The 21,683-nt window shown below is 45.2% G+C and overlaps 1 protein-coding gene and 1 long non-coding RNA gene across 4 annotated transcripts in view; both read right to left on the reverse strand.

The window, feature by feature from the left end:
- rxraa (retinoid X receptor, alpha a) overlaps positions 1-10,628 on the reverse strand; it is a 72,060-nt gene extending 61,432 nt beyond the window's left edge. For all 3 annotated transcript variants that reach the window (XM_003965153.3, XM_011604506.2, XM_029837216.1), the window contains exon 1: positions 10,310-10,628. In XM_003965153.3, the coding sequence (XP_003965202.2) occupies positions 10,310-10,337 (28 nt within the window). In that variant the 5' untranslated portion in view covers positions 10,338-10,628. The remainder of the gene's footprint in view (positions 1-10,309) is intronic.
- Positions 10,629-13,183: 2,555 nt separating this feature from the next.
- On the reverse strand, positions 13,184-15,463 carry LOC115250208 (uncharacterized). The gene is made up of 3 exons (XR_003888806.1): positions 15,369-15,463; positions 13,459-13,554; positions 13,184-13,386 (listed from the first exon to the last, which is right to left on the reverse strand). It is a non-coding gene; the product is annotated as an uncharacterized lncRNA (long non-coding RNA).
- Between the last annotated feature and the right edge of the window lie 6,220 nt (positions 15,464-21,683).

Raw genomic sequence — 21,683 nt, forward strand, 5'->3', positions numbered from 1 at the left:
AGAAAAATATGGTATTAAAATTCATGAATAAATGAATGTGAAAGAGCTTTAAATTCAGATGCTTAGGAGTGCGAGCAAAGGTGTGCCTCTTGATTCATAAAAAGGAAAACAGCCATAAAAGTAGGATTTATTTTAAGGCCCTTTCGAAGCATATTCCTGCTACTGACCTGTTATTTATCCCTGCATGTCTGGCTGGAGACTCAAAGAGCTGTTCAAAGCATAAGGCTGCTACTAAAAACCTGCCTTCCAGGATAAAAACTCCTGTTTCACGTCGAATTACTGACCAAGACAGGACAAAGTCAGATCATCTCAGGGTGGAAGCAGTGAGCCGTGATCTAGCAGAAGATAACTGAAAACGCCAAGGTTCATTTCGGTTCCTGGGGCAAACGAGTGGACAAGTCAAAGGGAGGTCACGCCTACCTGACGATAACCTGGAATCACCTGGGAAATGCTTCCCGCTGCAGCATGACCTTTGATTGATGTCCACAGGGCCCACGTTCACATTTTGAGGAATACAAAAAGCAAGGAAATCATCCGATAGCGTGGGGACAAACGGCCGGTGGATCCTTCTTTCCATGATTGAAATAAATGCCATCTTCTATCCTGGAATCAATCAATTCAAAATTTCTTTTTCGTTTTACATAAGACATTGAAGGTTGTAGGTGATATCTGAGCGCCTACCAGCTACCTCGAGCTAAAATTTGTGCGCAAAAACCGAGATGTAGTCGAAGGTTTCAACATCAGCTTAGCATGACTTGTCGGATCAGCCGTGCTGGAAGATGTAGGATGTCCTAGCTGTGGGACAAGATGGGGGAAGAAAAAGCCAACACAACCTACAAAATCAGACTTTTGACAGAACCCAGCTGAGCAGGTTTCTCCTACTCCTTGTGCAGCGTTTATCAAGCATGCAGCGCGTCCCCTCTCTCACTCTGGCTCCCTCCCGGTCTTTGATCAGTGCCCTTCTCCTGCCTGTGTGTACTGTGTACATCTCTTTTGATCAGCACGCCGGCCACATTAGCATGTACCTCCACATTCTGCTCCGCTCTTAAAGCTGCGCGCCTGTCAGCGCCACCATTCGTGCAAAGCCTCACCCAGGTACGGCAGAAGGCGCTCTGGGCTCGTACGGATCGTCATCGCTAATGAGCGCGGGCTGGCGCTGCCAAGGATGAGAGGACGGACAAAAAGCCTTGCCATGCATGTCTTATCTGGGCCCTCAACAGCGTGCACTCTGGTGCATGAATGAAGTTGTTGATTCAATGCCGAGGCTTCCCCGTCTCTGTGGGACGTTGTACCACAAAGGGAGCCTGAACATACCATCTTTGTAGGTTGTTTTTTTTTTTTTTAAAACAAAAAAAAACAAGACTAATAAATACAAAAGCAAAAAGCTGTTTTTTTAAGATCACACAAAGGAAGCCTGTTTTAATATTAACGTGCCTCCGCACAAAAAGTCTGTTATTCCTGGTGAAAGCCAAACAAAAAGGTTACTTTGCATGCTATGATTTTAACGTTTACTATCGGAGGCCTGAGGAATTCTTTCTGTCTTTTTTTAACTGTTTTATGAGGGGTTGTGTTTGGCCCAGGACTGGGTCCACAGCCGGGTGCCCTCTCACTTCTGTGCTAGTTAATTAGCCCAGTCCTGCACAAAGAGGGGGGGTCACATGGGCCCAATTTGGCCTTGCTATAAAATGGGCGAGGGCTCACCCCACGTTACTACAGGACTATTTACGTGCCTGGTGGTAGACTTTGAAGATGCAAGAAAACAGGACGTAGAAGAAGTGAATTAGAGTGTGTGTGTGTGTGTGTGGGGGGGGGGGGTGAAATGAAAGGAGGGGACCCTTAAATTCCAGGGCATTTTTCCAGATGTTGCACAAATATTCTGCTGAGGCAATCCAGATGTGCTCACTGTTTATTCCTTCATTCTGGTCACTGTTCCAAGGACTCCTCTTTCTTCCCTTTCTTCTTTTTAACCCCCTCTTTCTCTCCAACCTCTTTACCACCCAACCCCCTCGTTCAAACAGCCCACAACAGAGGTCCCTGACCAATAGCCCTTTATAAGTGTAGTCTTTAATAGGCCACAGGGCACCTCCACATCCACTAGGATCCTGTAATAACCGTGCACTCTCATTTTCCACAAGCATGCGCACAGAGAGAAAGATTATGTGCTTTGTTTTATCTGTCTTTGGATCAATTAACAATTAACTCCGTTTCTAATAATAGCTACAATGACTCAATGAGGAAAGTGCAATCAATGGGGCCAGAACTAAATAAAACTAGAGTGCAGGTTGTTTCCTTTTCCAAAGCCAAGGAGTGATTGAGTTGTGTTTTCCTCATCACTTCTCCCACTTGGTTGTCATGTCTACCGAGGCTGCTCCTCTCCCACAGAGCCTGACCCCGTCGCAACCCCCTGACCCTCCTTCTTTCAGACAGCACGCGGGTTCCCAGCTGCTCCGCCGCTCCACACACACAAGTTCATGATCCAGTGCGTCGGATACAACCCCGCCCCCTGACTCCGTCAACATGCGGCTCAGGTCCATGTCAAAACATGTGTGAGGCTCTGCTCATAATGCTACTGTACGCGCTAACGTGGGAGGGAAACACACACAGGTGTTGTCCTACTTCTCAAACTACAAAACCCTTTAATGCAGAATTGCAGCTCAACTTGGACTTTAGCTGTAACTTCCAACCTTACATGGAATTAAATCTTTTAACTACGAGGAATCGATGCTTGAACTGTTACCAAATGCTAAAAAAAAACAACATGATTGACAGCTGGCAGGAACTTACTGCTCCCCGCAATTCTTGAGACTACCTCCCAGATATTAGACATGGCAATGTTACACTTAAAATGAATTTGTTCTGCTTTGTCCAATATTTGAATTTGTCGGCAAAAAAAGCAAATTGAGTCAAATATTAACATGGTTAGTAAGCCAATATTTAGCTAAACGTTTAAGGGCCAGCTGGCGAGTGTTATGCTAACACAACTTTTTGTTGGGTTCCTCAGATGTGGGAATTTTTTGTGATAGACAGATACAAAATAAGTTCAGGGACCTAATTGGTGCTGTAAAGATGTTCTGGAACCTTACTACAAGAACACGTTCTAGACATTGTTCTCACTGGGGCTTGAACCGAGAACCCTCTACTTCTCAACCGAGTCACCAACAGACTGAGGTGCCACTGCCTCGTTGTCGAGTTTGCTACTCAAAAACACTGTTTTTATTACAATCTGTGAAACTAAAACGCTCATTGAATTTGTTCCATTAAATCAAACACTACACCAACCGCCTGCAAGAAAAGTCCCAAATATATCTTCAACTGAATCGTTTGAACGTATGATTTCCTTCCACCTAGCGTCCTCAAATAACGTGCTAATCAATTACGAAAGTAACGATTAGCTAAAACACGGGCGTCTGCCAACGTGCGCGGACTCACGCAGCAATAATCTTCACAGCTGCCCTTCGTGGTCCTGTTCCGCCAAGCGGCTCAACTCTCAGATCCCACCCGTTTAATCTGGGCCATTCTCCTATTTCCCATTGTGCGCTGAAACAGAAGAAAGCACCCTAAACGTGACACTTGAACTTGTCGGAGCTGTTCGCGTATGCAACTGTCAGCGCTTTGGTATGCGGCTCGCAGATGACAAAGACACCAGCGCCTGCCTGTCTCCGTCTGTCAAGCAAACCCTGTTGCTCAACTTTCCTTCTCTGAAATACCACAAACGACAGATTTATATAGAAATCGGGCCGCGACGGTGCAGAATTCTAAATTTATGTTTGTCTTTATGTTGGACTGCTCACGGATCCGGAGGAAAGTGATACAAGACCATGTGCATAATCCATTTACAAGACAGTGAGATCACTTTGGCTGGTGGAACAATGTGCACGTGTTCATAAGCAGGTTAAGAAATTCTGCGAAAACATCGACTCAGCCTTTGTTGGTTGAATAAGAAACGTGCGACAAGATACGTTTACAATGTGTTTCATTACTGAAACACATGTCAACCGTCTTGATTGCGTAATACCGTGCGACTCTGCTATTGGGTTTTACTGCAGAACCCCGTCTGCAAAGCAAATTTCCCCATTGGCCCAATAAAAGTGGCCTGAATGTGTAGAGCAGGGAAAGGGTGGGGGCAGCCGTCTGAGGCCCTTACACAACCGTCCCAACTCGGCCCTGAGTCGAAATGAATGCAACTGTTGATTTTGACCATTAGCAGCAACTGGTGCAGCTTTTACCACCAGTTCCGCGTTGGCGGTGCTGTTTTTCCAGAAAGACCTCCCCTCCTCCCCCATCCTGAACAGGTTTTTGGACGTTGACAACATTCCTAAAGCCAGACGGCCGAGCAAAGGTGTCTAACCATATTGACGACTGACTCTGTCGGGGCCACCTGTGTTTTGCATGTCTACTGTAAGTGTGTGCACACGCCTAAGGACGTGCTTGTGGCTTACAGCCAGCGATGCATGAACTCGTCGGACCTGCCGGCATTGACAAAGCAATCGCATTATTTTCTCGCATTATTTTTGAAATGTGCGGCAATTAGTGAAAATAATTTGAACATTCCACCCTGTGAAGCTCATAAATATTTATGCTCCGTATTTATATCCCAGGGAACAGTGATTTGGTGCTTTCAGGGCTCCTAATGTCCCGTGGCCTCATTAGCTATCCAGGCGATATAGTTTTCCTGCAGTAGATCTTCATTTAATCGTAAATACAGCAACATTTTCTAATCGTATGGAAAAAAGAGCCGATTTGCAAATATTATTTGAGTCATTTTACAGGGAGGTTTATATTACTGTACGGGAAATAGCTGGCGGCTGATTCAACAACAATTTAAATCCTCTTCCTGGAGCCCTGCAGGTCTGTTACTGAGGAAGGTAAACCTGAGACATCTGAGAGGATATAAAACCACATCGAGCGCAGCATAAACAGCAGTGGGAGAAAGTTCTGTAATTATGTCTCTGGTAATCAAGGCTAGTGTTTTTGTCAATAACAGAGCGGACGGGGGAACACGTCATTTGTGCAAAGCAGCTTCTGCTAGCACTACTGGGGTGCTAGCATATTTGCTTACTGGCTGTGTGGAGCCCATGTGGATGATATGCCCTTTTAAGATTGAAAAGCATATGGCAAACAAGGGTTTTCTGCATGCAGAGGGACCATCAAACCAACCATCTGCTGCACGCTTAGCATTTGCCATGACACCAGGAATTTGAAAACATGAGCATTTCATGTGGGTACTTTTGGTAACCATTCACAAGACTCAAATGTTTTCTTTAAAACTCTTTTTCAGGGCTACTGTGAGTTGCAAACGCTTGTGATAATGGGGACACAATTTTTCTGACATCAGCAGTTTGCTACAGAAATGTAAAACCATAGCAAAGCTAACTGAGTCATTGCTATTATAAGGTGATTGCGGTTTGTCTCTCCTCTTTAAATACGATCTTGGAGCCACGTTGTTTCTCTTCTTAAAAACACATGACTAAATTTATTTCCTGAACTCAGCGCCACTGTGCACGCAACATGAGACAAAGTCGCTGGCGTCAGACCTTGTTTTCCTGCCAGTACGCATCCGATCACCTCCGGATAAGAGGACCGAGGACCGCCTTAGCCAACTCTGGGTATACTTTGGCAAACTGTTTTATTTTTAAACTAGTTTCCTATAAAGCGCCACTCCTCTGAGCCAAACTCAACGTTCACTGAGTTGATGACAGCATCGGTATAAACACTTATTTTGTTGCTGCAAGCAAGTTTCTTTGAATCGTAGAAGTTTACCTCTAACACTAGCAATACATCTAGTCCGCAAAAAAGTTCGGGATTTGCAGTGGCTTCAACGCAGCCACGTTGGGTATGTGTTGGCGCGCAGGTGTAAACTAACATTGCCTTCATCCGACGCTCTCAATGCTGCGAGCGTGCAGGAGCTGAAGGGAACTGAGGTGCTCTGCACGCCGTTAGATGTCCCTGGCCCAGTGCCCAGCAGTGAATAGAGGCCCCGCCCCGTTGGCATCTGGCGAGGTGACGGACAAACATAACGGCGGGGTGGTGGCAAAAGGGAGCGAAGCGTGAGGCGCGCTCAGACACCTCGGCTCGCTCAAAGAGAAACTCTAGCGGAGCAGCGAGCATTAATTACCCCGCTTCTGCTTCAGCGGAGGCTGTTTCTGCGTCACACATGCAGCATGATGCGGGGTGTTTTCAGCACGCGTGTGAGAAAAACAGAGTACTGTGTGTTCACCTGAATATACAATTTTAGAAACAAAAACACGTTCCCTGCTGGAGTCCACAATCTTATTCCTTTTTCTTTCTCAGTGGGATTCGACATCAAACATCAGCCCTGCTTTTGATCGCGTTACCCGCTGATGATATCAAAACCGCTGTAACAGATACATATTATTACAGGTACCAAAAATGAGCTTAATTCTGTGAACTATTGTCTAAAAGTGGGGAGAGAAAAAAGGCTGCTTCCTCCTTCCAAAGTGCCTAATTTGCGCTCCAATAAATTATGTTATTTATTTGTTTTGTTAATCTCTGGTTCTCATTGGGGCCAATTATAATTAGTCTGGAAAAATGTGGGCATAAGGAAATATAATGACATGAAGGAGCATAACATATCGAGGATTCACTCTATTCGTCATCCCTCCCCGGTGAATACCCATCAAAGCTTATGTGCTCATAACTTAATTACAAAACACGTCGCCGTGGCCAAACAGCCGCCATATTTCAGGGGATTATTGCAAACACAGACAAGAGGTGACGGGTGTTTATATTCTGGAAAAAAAAAGTCAACGTGAGGACCGCGGAGGAGCAGGAAGGGTTGTTCACCCGTGACAGCTACTGCTACGTTGCAGATAGACTTCTTTTTCGTTTTTTACGTTGCCTCTCTCCGTCCTTCCCAGCAACTACAGAGCGTTCCCAACTCACCTTCCACTTGATGGGAATTATGGCTGCGATCTAGTCAATTCCCAGCAGAGTTTCCACTTCAAAAGCGCGGCTCTACGCAGCCGGAATACGGCTATAGCCCAGAGAAGAGCCGCTCCGGTGCTGGAGATGACCTGCAACGAGCACTGACACTAAACTGTGGACGCGTTTGCAGTAATGGGCAAACTGGACCCGTGAGTGTTTAATGCTGCGTGATCCTCGGGTCCGATGTGAGGTTCTGCCATTTCAGTGAACATGATGGGATTCTGCATGTGAAGCGCTGGTGCAGCTTCATTCGGACAGCGATTATTAGTCATTAACACCTGATATTTATATTTGGATTAATAGCTGAAAACCCAAATGAATGGACTAAAGGGCATTTATACATTTTGATGAGGAAAATGCAAAAGAACAAGATCCTCACGATACATTTCAAACAACTTAACCCCGTTATTGGCCAATTCTTGCAATAATGGAGGCAACAAGAGAGGACGGGTCAAGGTTCGAGGCGCAGAATTCGCTATCGATAAAGACTTTCTGTGTGTGAGGAGCTCTTCGCGCAAATAATTAACAAGCGAGTGCGTGAGGTCTTCGATTCGTGCACCAGAAAGCCTCCCGGCAGGTTTTTTTTTTTTTTAGTCATACTATGTTTAGAACATAAACAAGTGGGGGCTGCAGAGGCAAGAGTATGGCAGCCTATAATGTGCAGCGTTTCATCTGCAGCCAAGACTTCATGGTTCATGCTGATCAAAAGAGATAGCCTTCAAGGAAAACAATCTACACTTGACGGCGGTTTGCTGTAATTATAAAAACACACCCTTGCTGTATTCATAATTGGAGCATGGAACTTTTCTTCTCGCAGTTTGGATTGGAAAAGGGTGGGAAAGAAAGAAAGAAAGAAAGAAAGAAAGAAAGAAAGAAAGAAAGAAAGAAAGAAAGAAAGAAAGAAAGAAAGAAAGAAGAGGGGAGAGAGCTGTCACTTTAAGCCATTAAGTCTCGCTGTAAACCTCCTCTCATAAAAATGACAGCTGCAGCCCCTTTACTCAAAAGGCAAAGCCATCACATCAGGAACACAAAACTGGACGGCCGTAAAACAGAAATTTGGCCAAATGCTTTTGGCGGTGTCATTCCTCCAGCCCACTCCCACCATACAGACACCTCCACATAGACGAGGAACGCCTTCTCCGCGCGATACCTTTGTTCCTGAGTTACTGCCGGGGAGGAATGTCCATCTTTCCCACACGCGCGGCACGAATTTTGTCCTCTGAGGCCATGAACCTCACTGAATTTGCGTCGGTGTGCTGACTGCGGCGCAGTCCGGTTCCACCAGATTACCGGAAAAACAAGACGGGACGCCGGCAGCTAATTTTTTATTGGTAAACAGAAATCAGATTAAAATTCTCATCCCAACGCTGATGTGACATCTGTTTTTGAGTTGCACTCGGCCTGGGGTTGGCTGCTTTTACAAATTTATATGGGGAAAATGGTCTCAGAATTTAGGAATATGCCGTTTAATCGAACGCGGTTGAGAAACTCGCAATTCCACTGACAGATCACACAGCCCTGACAAAAAGGACACATTCTCCTTTCAATGTCACTGCTTCAGTCTCTGCGGCTTAATGTCAGATGTGGATGGAGGGGGCGGTTGACAGAGGGATCAGGCTCCACATCAGCGTACAGTGCTGCGAAAACTGTGCCAAAAGGGGACGTCGTCATCACTGCCAACAACCGATCCATAATGGTGAAACGCGCAGGCTGTCATTTCAAACAGTTGCATGTCCGAGTTTTCTAATGCGCCACGACAGATAATTACATTGAGTAAGCGGCTAATCGATACGTTCAAGGGCTGCGATGATAGCCGTGTCCTTGAAGGGGCCAATTAACAATCGCCACTCAAGAGGACCTTTGATGGAGCAAGTTTAAATATAAATGGTGATTTCAGGACTATAGGCAATGGGAAAAAAATGCTGATACAGCATAAGGAAAAGATGAGATCCGACACTGCTGCGGGGGGAAAAGTGTTCCTTTTCAGTTAAACAAGCGAGTGCTGAGCTTACATTAACTAAAGAGGCTGCCTGAGTGTGCTGCCTGTGTGTGCAACGCTGTCATGCACTGAGGCAGATTGAAACTTGAACCACTTTCAGCACAAACACACAATACAGCGCACCTGTAATAACAGACTGTCAGGCGTGCGTAACGCTGTCGGTTTCGCGTGTTTTTCGGAAAGCCACATGAAGGGCGTTGTGGCAACGGTGTCAGCGAGCGGGATCTGTAACTGAAGAAAGCTGCCCAACATCTCAGAAGCCCCCACGCAAATCTGCCCAGTGCATCCCGGGGATCAACGTGCGGAGGTGTAACACGAAGCCTCCATGAAAGAGCGGCAGACACAATAAGAGGGCTCACCTGCAGCTCTGAAGTGGGAGCTGAGACAGGGGACAAGGGTCCATTCACTTTGACAAACTTACAGTAGTGTTTGGCATTAATCATTTACAGTGTGCTATGTTTGTGTGTGTGTTTAAAGCGGAGATTACAACACACACAATGGCAAATAAAGGCTGATGGCTTACAAATGGTGAAGCCTAAAGATTTTTACTGCCATTTAAAATCGGGACAAAAAAATCACCCAAAAATGATCAAAAAGAATTGGCTAAGCATCCAGTTGCCCCAGTTGCCTCTGTTATTGTAGGTATCTCCCACCTGTGTCACTTGTTTGTAAGAGAAGCTGGGCTAATCACCAAACTCCAGCACACTTTTAACAGGCTTGGAGAGTCGTTTAAGGACCCACTTGGCTTGAGTGCCAAGTTTACATCCAGATGTATATAATACGCCGCTAGACTTGTGATCCACGGGCTGAAAACTCCGAATCAAACCATAGCAAGTTAAACCCAGTCATGTGGAAAAGAACAAAGCATAGATTTGAACTTACTTGCTAGCTAAATACACATGAAACACATGGTAAAGGGCGCAGGAAAGTCTTTAACCCTCGTATAAGCTGTGTCTGACTGGAACTGTGCTGAGTCTCTGGCTCCAAAACTCGAAAGGTTTATTTCAATTTGCACTTTTTCTCTATTTTGTGGACTAACTTTGGATAAAGGTCTAATTGCGGTGCACGCGAGGAAGACTGCGCGCACGCGAGATGTCAAACGGACGGAGAAACGGATGCGTGGTTGGATTTAACAACAAGTTGAGCGTAAACTTTCGTTGAAAACAAACAAACAAACAAGTAGAAACAATAACAGAGTCTTTTAAAAGTCGTCCGCAGCTCCAAACATGTTCCATACATGTTTGGCAACTCGCGCTGTCAAAGAAGATTAGGGGGGGTCGGAATGCCAGCGCGAGGACACGTTCGCGCACTGTTTATCGATGAAAAGTCAGAATTGGGTCCAAATGAGGACACAAACGAACTTACCCAATGACAAGAAAGGTTTGGTTTCCATGTTTGACTTGGTAGGTTAGCTCATGCCAGCTGAGGAGACCGCCTTGGTGAGTTTCTGCCACGGGCTCGAGAGGCGCTGAGCCGGTCGCTGCCGCCGCCGCCGCCGCTCCGGCTGCCTGTGCCGCTAACGTCCTCTTCTCGACGCGGTAAAAGTGACAGGTCGATGCGGGAGAGACCCTCGGACGACAACCTACTGTCTCTGCCTGTGTTTGCTTCACTCGGCTGCGTTGGTTCTTTCTGCCTGCTCTCCCTTTCGCTGTACAACAACTCCAACTACTGGATCTGCGCTGCAAAAGGGACCGCGCAGGGGGGTACTCCCACCGACGCACGCCAAGCCGCATCGACGCAACGGAGAGGGACGCGCGTCTTATCCTGAACTTTGAAACGAGCGGCAAAGAACTGCAGAATACTTTATCTAAGTTTTTAAATAACAACTTTGCACACCAACTCTTGCTATGGGTTCAATATTTTTTTCTTTTTCCCCCTCCACATGTTCAGCCTCTTTAGCTGAGCGGCAGCCGCTTATTCTTTTCACTCCTTATCTGCTGTTATTTTAACCTGGTCACATCTGATGAAGGATGGTTGTTGTTACCTCAACAGATAAATGTTTCCACCACATTTACAATTTGCATATCTGTTCCTCTAGAAGGAATCGGAACATATTACTAGATGAAACTTTATCACCGTGACTAAAGATCTTCTATCTTGGGTCATATTTTAATTTACCTCTGGATGCAGGATGCCCCGATTAAACATATCACGACCGACTCATTATTCTTCAAAAGCTGTCTGAGATCATAAACTCCAGCAAGGTTGAATAATTCCTAGAATGTGTTAAATGGGGTGCAAACATATGAACAAGCAAGAGTTTCCAGCTTCATAAAAATCTTTTTTATATTGCAGTGTTGCAACATTATTTACTGTGTGATTTTATGGAACTGTATCCTTAAATGGTCTTTAATGTTTGAATTAGATGACTGAGGTTGCTTCAGTTCATTTTCAAAGCTGATTTCCCATTACATCCCAAAGGGCCTAATCATCTTAAAAGTGATGCGCAGTGTAGATGCTTTATGAGAAAATTGTAGTTCCAGTTAGTATGTCTTATTGTTTATGTGCTGCCTTAAGCTGCTCTGCAGCCCAAGACCGTGAAATTTTCCTCACACGGTTATATCAACTTTTTTGGATCCAAATTATGATATAAATCAGATCTAGCTTTAGGAAAAACACAATGAACCAGAGCCATCTTGGAATAATGTGCACAAAAATCAATCTTGACAAAAAGAAAAGTCAAACCTAAAAGTCAATATTTGATTGAAAGATGAAAGAAGCGCTCTACGTCTGTTACTGTTTATTTAATTCACACTGTGCCCTGCCAGCATGCACCAGATGCACAGGATTGCATATGAATAAACCTTTGGGGGCAGAGTCAAATACCCCCCCCTCCATGACCATCTTTATAGCAAGTGGGAGCAGGCTCAAGTGGTGTAACTGCCTGCCCCGTTGTGATGCAACAGTTGATCTCGACCTCTTGTCATTGTTCCCTCTGCTTTGTCTCCTCTGGTCATGACATTTTCTGCCTAATTTAAAATGCATCTATCTTGTCCGCACCTTCTCCCCTTCAACACAATCCTGCCCTCACACAGAACGAGCATGTTCCAGGAGAGTGAAAAATGTGCTTTCTTTTGCTCAAAAGCTGGGGGGATATACCACAGTTTTCCCCCTCCCCCTCGTAAAATCCCTTATGTAGTGCATATAGGAGAGACGTAGAGTATAGATATACCTCCTGCAACCAGCCTCCAGGCCCCGCTGTGATGAGTCTGCCTCTTTAAGCACTTGAAGGTGTTCGACAGCACCGACATTCGTGCTGAGGCGAGATACATAATTAATGCGATGCATGGCGCATCAGAGATCAAAGGAAGGGAGAGAGAAAAGTTAAGTCCAACTGGGCACCGATTCAAGGTTTGTCTGTGCAAGAGGAACCTGTGTGAGGAGAACGGCGGGGAGAAACAAATTATATTGAATGAACGCTGCTCTTGTGCAAAGATCTGACTCTATATATAGTCAAGGCTTATTAATCATCACACGGTGACTGTTTGCACAATGATGTCAAGTGGCTTAAGTGGCCGGGTGAATGCTGAGGGGAAGGTGGGGGGGGGGTCATCTTTGGACATCCTAATTGACCTTAGCTTGGGAGGCTGCCTTGCCTCAGGCCTTCACTCTGTAATAGAAGACAGACACCACAGTCTTCCCTAACACCTTCATCATGGCTTCTCTCATCTGCCCACTCCAAACCAGCCATATAATCTTCAGCTCGGGCCATGATTAATAGCGGTGTGACCTTTCACCCTGATACACATAAATTCTCAGCTTATGGAGGTCCTCGAGTATGGCCAACCACTAAATCCATACCTCCTGACTCGCTTCTTCTTGGCACCGTTCTTTCTTGCTCTTGTGCCATTTCCCTCACTTTAAGAAACGTATGTAACTCTGTGGTGGAAGTGAGACCCCCGTTATGAGACACTACACACTCTCCTTTTGACAGATGGCCTCCTCCTGTTTCTCCCTATTTTTTTTTTTAAAGGGTGATGAATGAGGCCTTTTGGTGTCCTTTGTACTTTGACAACAAGCTCATCCGTAAAAGCAATTATGGCCTCTTTTAGTGGTAATGACAATGGTTTCTAGTAATGAGGAATGCATGTGTATCTATATATATATTTTTTAAAGTTACAACCTTGTCAGAAAATATATGTTTATTAGACACAAGAGATGAAGGGGACATTTTCTTGTCTGCAAAAAATGCCAATGTGAAAATGTGTCTGTTTTATTACTTATATAGTATATAGAGATTTTTACATTTGCACTGAAATAACATTGACATTAAGTCAGATTGCTGGAGGCGTTCGGACAGATCTCGTTAGCGTATTTAGGATGCGTCTCCATTTCAAGATGAAAACATCGCGACGCTGTTGGTTTAGTCTTCTAAAGGTCTGACATTTCTCCCTTGTTGCTCTTCTGATTTCTTTGAGGACGCAACTGGGGGCTGAAGCGAACTGCCAGGAAAACAGAAAGCATGTGAGATCATGTGAGACGGGGCGTTTGCTGAGGTGTTCGGCATTGTCTACCCCCGGGGGAAGGTCTTGATCGTCACAGTGCCGGGTTCACATTCCTTAACCTCGGGGTCACGGCTTTGTCTGAGGATAGCACTGAGGCAACTTCCCCTGCGGAAATCAACAAGGACTGACACACTGAATCCTGGGGAGGAACGCCAAGGCAGGAAGAGGGAACATCATAAAATCAGAGAGAGAAAACTTGTCTAAAACTTGGGGAAAATGCTCCAAACTGTACAACTGGCTGACTTACATCTTCACAGCTTACGCAGTAACAGGACTATGGAATGTCACGCAGGCCACAGACCACATTAGAGCCTGATTATCTAATTCACTTTAATTTGTGGTAGAGCTAAAACTGAGCATTCAGGTAATTTCCTCTAAGAGCTCGGGAAAAGCACGTAAACACTCCGGCGGTTGGAATTATTAAAGTTGGCCCGTGTGCTTATGGAGAGCGTTCGCTGTGGAAAGGTACCTTTTTTTGGTAGAGATCCTGATGTAAATGATTCCATAATATGTTCGTTTTATGGGTATATAATGATGATATAAAATAAAAAGAAATTATTATTTAAATTTTATTTTAAAATTGCACCACCCTTTCGACACCCTTTTTCCATTTTTAATGCAACAAAAAGAATCCAAAACACCCCTGGAAAGTCTTTGTTTCCTACACTACGTCAACAAAGCCCGATTTACCTGATGTGCACGGCTCTGTTTTCATAGCCAGAGTTCATTTCATCTCAGGCAATAAGAGCTTTGTGGATATCTGCCCATCAAATCCAGCTGATAGATGACATGAATCCAGGCGCAGGGCCAAGAAATAATTTAAAAAAAACTATAATATTTTCCTAAATGATCTGGGCCCATTCCGCTTCAGGGCTGTTATCAATATTGAACAGCATCAGCTGTATCACGGGCCCGCCACGCTGGGATCTGAACGCTGCCATGGGCAGGCAAGGCTCTCTCAACAAGAGCCGGCGAGGCTCAGGCATGCATCACCCTTAAATATCATATTAAAGCGAAATTGGCTACATTTAAACAGACATGGCGATAAATCTCGCCAGCACTTGGCAGAAGTTGGTTTTTATCGCTGATGGGAGAATCGCCATCCCCGCCGAGCATCATCTCCTCGCCCACGCTTCGGTCCGGCGTTATTGCGCGATGATGGAGCTGCCGCGCCGCTGGAGCCGACAGATTGAGAGGCTGGATTTATGGCTGTGTAAAGGGTTGAAGGTGTAGTCAAACATTTCTCTTTTGTTGAAGGAGGACATGTGGCAAGGTTAAGTATCCGATGAGGTTATTTCGGGTTCTGATGGGTTTTGCGACAAAGTTTGTTGAAAAGCGAATCTCCATGGTTACCATCTGAAAGTTCAAAGGAGCAACACGCAAGGTGCCAAGTTTTATCATGTAGACAGTTTGGCTGAACTTCCGCACGTAGCATCAGAATCTGAGGATGCTCCTATCACATCCACTGTTCACATAAATAGCACGTGTCACCCCGGACTGTATTCTGATCCAAGCTGCTTGCAGCCTGATTGCTCTGTGCAGTCGTATGTCTACGCTCAATCCGTTTTCATAATATAGTTTCCGTGCGTTAAATGTAATATGTCGCTCAGCAGGCTGGAATTTAAATAGGTCTGCAGTGCTTTACATAAGACCTGTCTCATCCTGAGTCCCCGTTCTCACAGCTATGTAGGTCTGTTATGAAGATTTGCTTCCATGTGGGTTGTTTTTTTTTCAATTTTGTTTAATGCTCTGACTGTTTTTTTCTTGCAGCTTTTCATTATCAAACTGGAAAACCCTTTTTTCAGGTTAGTTTTTACCTTGTAAACCTCTGCTGCTCCCATCTATCTTGTGTTCAGGCTGCTTATGTGCACAGGAAGACTACCTTGGTGCACACCTGAAGAGGTTTTTACTCCACTTACCTGGTCTGATGGTTAATGCACGTATAAACTCCAGATAAGCGCGGAGCATACAACTGACATTAGTCCACTATGAGTCCTCCATTGCTGTCGGTTCAGTGCAGCTGAGAGAAAGCACAACGCTGTTGGACTTCAGCTGGGTAAACATTCCCCGCTGAGGCAAAAGATCTTGTGTACACACATGGCACAGCGCACGTTCTGCGAGGGGCCGCAAGAATGGATGATTTAACCAGGCCAGAGTCCGTGTGGGCACTGCAGTCAAAGGAGTGACAAGAGACCACCCCCCGACTGCTGAACAGCATTAAGCCCTTATGAAGAGATACCGGCTTAGGATGGGGATGTGGCACTTCCACTCGATCCTCCCTGTGAACACAAGGCGTTTGCTAAGTTGCGCAGCCACTGGCACGTTACGCGATCCTCAGACCGCCTGTGAGGGAAATAGATTCACTGGTGCTTAAAAAGAGACACGGGGTCATTTCACTGAGCGCAACATTAGAGCGAAATGGAGGAAAGGGACACCCACGGGACACCTGCCGACCAGCAGTGACGGACCGTAGCTAATAATAAACCTCTACGAATCCAGTGTGGCTCTGGATGTGATAGAGATAATACGTTTCCTTTAGCTGAAATCAAAGCCATTTTTTTCCTGTACTTGAAAGGAGACCTGTGGAGATATCAGAGCTTGGAAATGTGTGTGTGTGTGAGTGTGGGATTGTATAAAGACCAGTTAGCACTCCAATGCCATTTCTCCATATTAACCCTTCTCCGATGCTGCTGCTGCCAGTTGGGACTCCTCATTTTCAACATCTTTACCTAAGAGTCTTGTCCTTTTATCACTACCTCTGCACACTTAACTGACCTAGAGTCCACGTTCACACTTATCAGCTCCGTCTGAACCAAAGTTACATGAACCACAAGTCGAACTTTAAAAAAAAGTCAATAATTGCAATGCTATGCAAAAGAAATCATTCCAAATTAAGAATCATAACATTACTCTTGATGATTAGGTAGTGCAGACAGGAGAATACATTTTGTAATTAATATGCAGAGTATCACAGCTACATTTGAACGTTGGCAGTAAGACATGCATTTTTTTTTGCTGCATTTATTCTGTTAAAGACTTGACATATTTCAGCCACTCTCTGAAACCGTAACAACCATTATGTTCAAATCATGTTGCCTGTTCTGACTGATGTTATTCCAAATGCTGAGAAAAATTGTTCCTCCACCCCCCCAACTTGGCAAAGACTCGGTGGAACATTCTGGGTACTTTTACATTCAAGCAGCAAGTGAATGTGGGTTTTTTTCTTTGCTATTTTTTTTTAAAGAAAAAATCACTTTGTGTCAAAATCTAAAAAGGAATGTTTTGAAGTTGCAAAACCTAAGCAAAGGGGGGAAAAAATGTCTCGAAACTCTTCAGCCACATCTCTGTCTTGTCAACAAGGCGTCCCTCTTCTATGCAGTCTGCTGTGGCCGGATGTGTTTTCTGTGTGCGAGTGCATGTGTGTGTCTGAGCCACACTCTGTATGTGATTTACTGCTCCTCCAACACTCTCCCCCCTTTCTGTCTGCTGGTCGACTGCCATGGTGAAGGAGGCTACAATACGGAGCGCCATAAATCTGGACACTTCCTACCTCTGTCTCCCACTTCAAGGGGAAGTCTGTCCTGTTACAAACATGATTAACCCTCTTCCTCTCTGCTGACAACCCCCTGCACACCCCCCCCCCCCCCCCCCCCCCCCCACCTCCATCCTCCCTTCCCTAATAAGCGGCCTGTGGGGAAGAAAACAGGGCCTCCCCCACACCTCAGAGGTATTCCGATTCACTACAACCGATGGAGTCAGTGAGTAAATAAAAATGGGAGAATACAATTTTGAACAGTTCCTGCATCCGCCAACATCTCGCTGGTAATTCACGACGACAACGCGAAGAAAAAAGTTTTCAAAAGGCTTTCAGAAAACGCACAAAGATTTGTTCGGGATGAGTGAAGCGATAGTCCCAGCCTGCCAATTTGCAGCCCGGGGAGAAGTTTTCTTTGCTCGCTGCTGGGAAGTTTAGAGCTGGAAATAGAGACGCGTCGTCGCCGAGCTGCCCGAACGCATGCATGAAATTTCTGATAAAGCAGGCGGGGAGGTGTGCTGTCAGCAGACAGGCCCTCACCCTGGCGATGGGGAATAATGAGAGAGCCCAGAGAAAACACACACCCTTAAAGCATGCACTCAAAATTACACATAAGCACACAATTGGGCATACAGTTATATGCAGGCATCATCATACACACATGCACGCACGCAGAGAGGCAGCACACCAATTATTCATAAGGAAACACACATAGATCTGTTTGTCAGACAGGCTCTTTTTTTTTTATCCCACTTGAGGACACTGATATAAGATTTTTTTTAAAAACAACCAAAAAAATCTTTTATGGTCAATCAAGGCGAGCCACTCAAATGTGTCAGAATCCTGGAGCAGAATCGGCTGCTGTGTCGCTCACATATGCGAGCGGTGGGCGGTTGCAGAAGGTCTCAGATTGGCGTGGGAAAGAGAGAAAAAAGGGAAGCTGAAAAACAAAAACGATACAGGAGTCGATTATTGAGTCCCATTCACAGCTCATTAAATAATAATGATGGCCATCTAATAAGATTTAGTCTTCTGTGCATGTCTAAATTCCTCATAAAATGTCGAAATTCTGCGTATTCTAACTGTTAGTTTGTCCATCCAGCCATTCAATCCTTTCTCATTGCATGTGCGAAAGCAGCAGTTCGTCCTTTTCGTAGTGCAGTACCAGAGCCCAAAGACAACAGTTCAGAAAATCGTAGTGCAGTTCAGAAAATCGCATATTCAGGTTTTGAAGCAACGAAAAAAGCCGTTGAGCTGCGTGCCAAAATAGAAAGCAGACAACCACACAGTGGGTAAAAGCAAACAGTGTCACATCCCGATGACTAATGCTCACATCCTGTTTTCTCTGAAATTATGCTCTGCATTTCTTGTGTTGTGGGTGGCAGACGTGCCCCCTCTGCAGCACGCCGAGTGATCAGAAATGGCTCAACTAGTCAACAATCGTGAGTCAAAAGCATGTTCGCACATTAGCCGCAGAATCATTCCCATTAGAGAGAGGAATGAAAGAAAGCGCCACCTGCTCTCGTACTCTCTTCTGTCCGCTCCTCCACACCTACATTTCAAACATCCACGAGGTCATTATGTCATTACTGCGGAGGTGCCATCAATGAATGAGTGCCGATTGCTGTGAAAACACCTGCGCGACGCACCCGCAGGAACTCGCTCGGCAGCCATTTTTTATCCCCTTTTTTCCCTTTTGCTGTGCGGGTGAAGAGGCAAAAATAAATAAGTGATGGAGCAACACTGTTTATGCAAATCTCATTCCCCATGCATCTTATGTCCCGCCACGCTTTCTTTGGCAGCAGGCGGCCAAGATTGCCGGGCAAGTGACATCGCAGAGGCTTAATATGAGTGATTTCCTCTGTAATGATAATGCGATTGAGCACACTGTTTGTAGCTCGCACAAAAGGGGGCACATAAATAAGAAAAGGTTTTGGAGTTAAAGTGGGAACAATCGGGACGACTTTCAGCACCAGCAAGGCTCATTCCGATACAATTCCTCCACGGAGAGAGCACAGCCTGTTGTGTTGTGTGGGTGGATGTTTGCATCACCCACCATATGGAACTCCTCAGTTGCATTGCAGTGGTGTATGCGTGCATCTAATGGACTGCCGTCAACATGTGGTATTTATTGTATATATTGTGTCACGCTGCCTGTCATTCTCTATTGTTGTGTTCCACGGCCCTTTTGTTTTTGTTACCATCTGGCCGGTGAAGCCGCTTTGATTTCAGATTCCCCCCGTGTGCAGGGTGGGTATTTTCAACAAAACGAAAAACAAGAACAATAATTCTTCTCTTTTTAAATGTAAAAATGGTTCACAGATTTGTTTTTTCTTCTTCTGATTGGAAGCGTGAGACACTCAATGTTGGATGATGTTATTTCAGATAATTCTTCTTATACATAAAACACAGCTTCATTCCCACTGCATGTCTAATTTATAGGAAAATGTCCCTGAAAAGGAGCAGTGGTTGGATAACCAGGAGCTACCTTCCAACTCTAACCACTTGAAATAGATTTCATTTGCAATATCAAAGCTATTATTTTTTGGGTTGTCCAATGAGGTCAACCAGGGTATCAACTCTAAAAGTGCACATCTTACCTTACCTGTTAGTCTGTGCTTCTCTGCACTTCACTTTAAGCATTTGGAATCAACGTTTTTTTGACACTGTTTGACACTGCAGTTTTACTGCCTGATTGAAGTGGAACAAATGCATTTGTCTACCAATCTCTTTTGGTGGTTCATGTAAGTAAGCAGGAAGTGAACAGGGATGTGTGGAGGGAGCTATGAGGCAAAGACACAGTGCGGGACTGCCAGCATTACTGCCATGTCTTTTGGGTCTGAATACAACTTATTAAGGGATCAGTGGACCCAGCCACAACACTTGTATTAGTTATATTGGGCCACAGTGTTGACAATCATGATAGCACCGGCTGTCAGCTAATGCAGTTGGTTGCTGCTGTTTTATATTCCAAAGTATCCTCCATTCAAATGACTGAGGATTGAACCCAGATCGCGAATCAGTATAATATGATCTGAAAATCAACATCAAGAGGTCTGCAAAACGTGTTGTGAACGATGTCAGGAGAGATGTTGAGAGATGTTAAACGATGCCCCCCTTTCTGTGTTTGTCCTTCCTGTTTCTTAAATGCTGCTTTTGAAACACTTCTTGACAAGGGCCACAAAAATCATCTAAACCATGTAGAAAGAAGCAATGGTGCAAAAGGGAAGTGGCTTTAGTTTTACATAGACGTTTCTAATGATCAAAGTGTTTCAAACCCAGTGTCAGCAAATATGCCCCTTAACAGGTGCATTGAATGAATATCAAAACACATCTGTGCATGGAGTCTGAGAGAAGAGCCCGGCTGACGCTCAACATCAAAGCGTCATCAGCCATCACACGTCCACGTGCTGGACGGATCCACCTCCGGCCTGACAGGAGAGGCTGTCATTTACATACCGGACAGAGAAACTGTATCTAAAGGCAGGCACATCAAAAAGCTTTAAACTTTCTCATCATTTCATGTCTGGCCTAACCTCTCCAAACCCCCGGCAGCTCCTAATCATCGACCTAGTGGATTAGCATGTTTCTGCTGGATGCCTCACTCTTTTTCAGAGGGGCCCCCAGAACCTTTTTCTCCTCCATTTCTACCCCTTTTTTCTGGTGGAATCTGCTGTTTCATAGGAGTGTGCAGGAGTCACTAGTCAGCTTACTTCATTTTGTCGGGGGCAGGTCAGGGGCAGGTCAACTGCTAGGATCCCAGAGAAAAGAGAGGCCCCTGCGTTACTTTACCCTGTGGACTGCTCACTCCTGTCCCACTCTTCCTCTCATTAAGCTTCCCCCACTCTGACCGTTCACAAGTGCAGAGACCTAAGAGGTCAGCGGCTTATTTGCGAGGACACTCGGCCATCTAAAGGGGAGTGAGATATCCTTTACAAGAGCCCCCATCAACTGGACAATGACTAATGAAGCCTGCCTCATGACAAGTACGGATGAGTGGCCCCGGGCTGTTTTGGGGGTCCCTACCCGATGCTAATGACACCAACTCTGACATTCTGAGTCGTGCCCATGCACGTTACTATTACAGATATCATCACATGTTTCTTCTCAGAACACACGCATGTCAGACTTCATTTGAAAGCAAAAGGTTATTTCAGTCTCCAGCAGCTTGTAGCTTCTGGCCTTTTAACACTTCTATCCTTCCGTGACTTGATGCCTCGCTGGCATCCACACAAAGCCAGGTAATGAACGCCCCTCAAAGGCTTGATAAAACATTAATACGGCTGGATGATGGTCCAACAGGAGGTGTGGTGCCGATTAAAGATGACTCGGTGATTCGGAGGCGAATCGCGCTGAAATGATTCTTCATGGGAAAAGGCAGAGCCCTTTAGGTGATATCGGTATTTTGCTAGATGGGTAGTTATTGTTCCACCTCTGGTATTGCATCAACTGGGACAAGACCATTTATTATTTAAAAGTGACGGGTCATCCACAGTTTTGATAAAAGCAAATTCATGCAGAGAAGAGTAAAAAAATAACAATATATAACATGATAGTAACTCAGAAATGAACCATAAAGGCATCAGTTCTAAAGGCAGATGCCTACAGAGAACTTTCAGTCCCCTGGTAGTAGTTCTGTTCTGCTTACTCAATATCATATCATGCTCTGGAACCAGGCTTGGGTAATGGATGTGTTGGT

The sequence above is a fragment of the Takifugu rubripes genome, chromosome 6, assembly GCF_901000725.2.
Source record: "Takifugu rubripes chromosome 6, fTakRub1.2, whole genome shotgun sequence".
Taxonomy (NCBI): domain Eukaryota; kingdom Metazoa; phylum Chordata; class Actinopteri; order Tetraodontiformes; family Tetraodontidae; genus Takifugu; species Takifugu rubripes.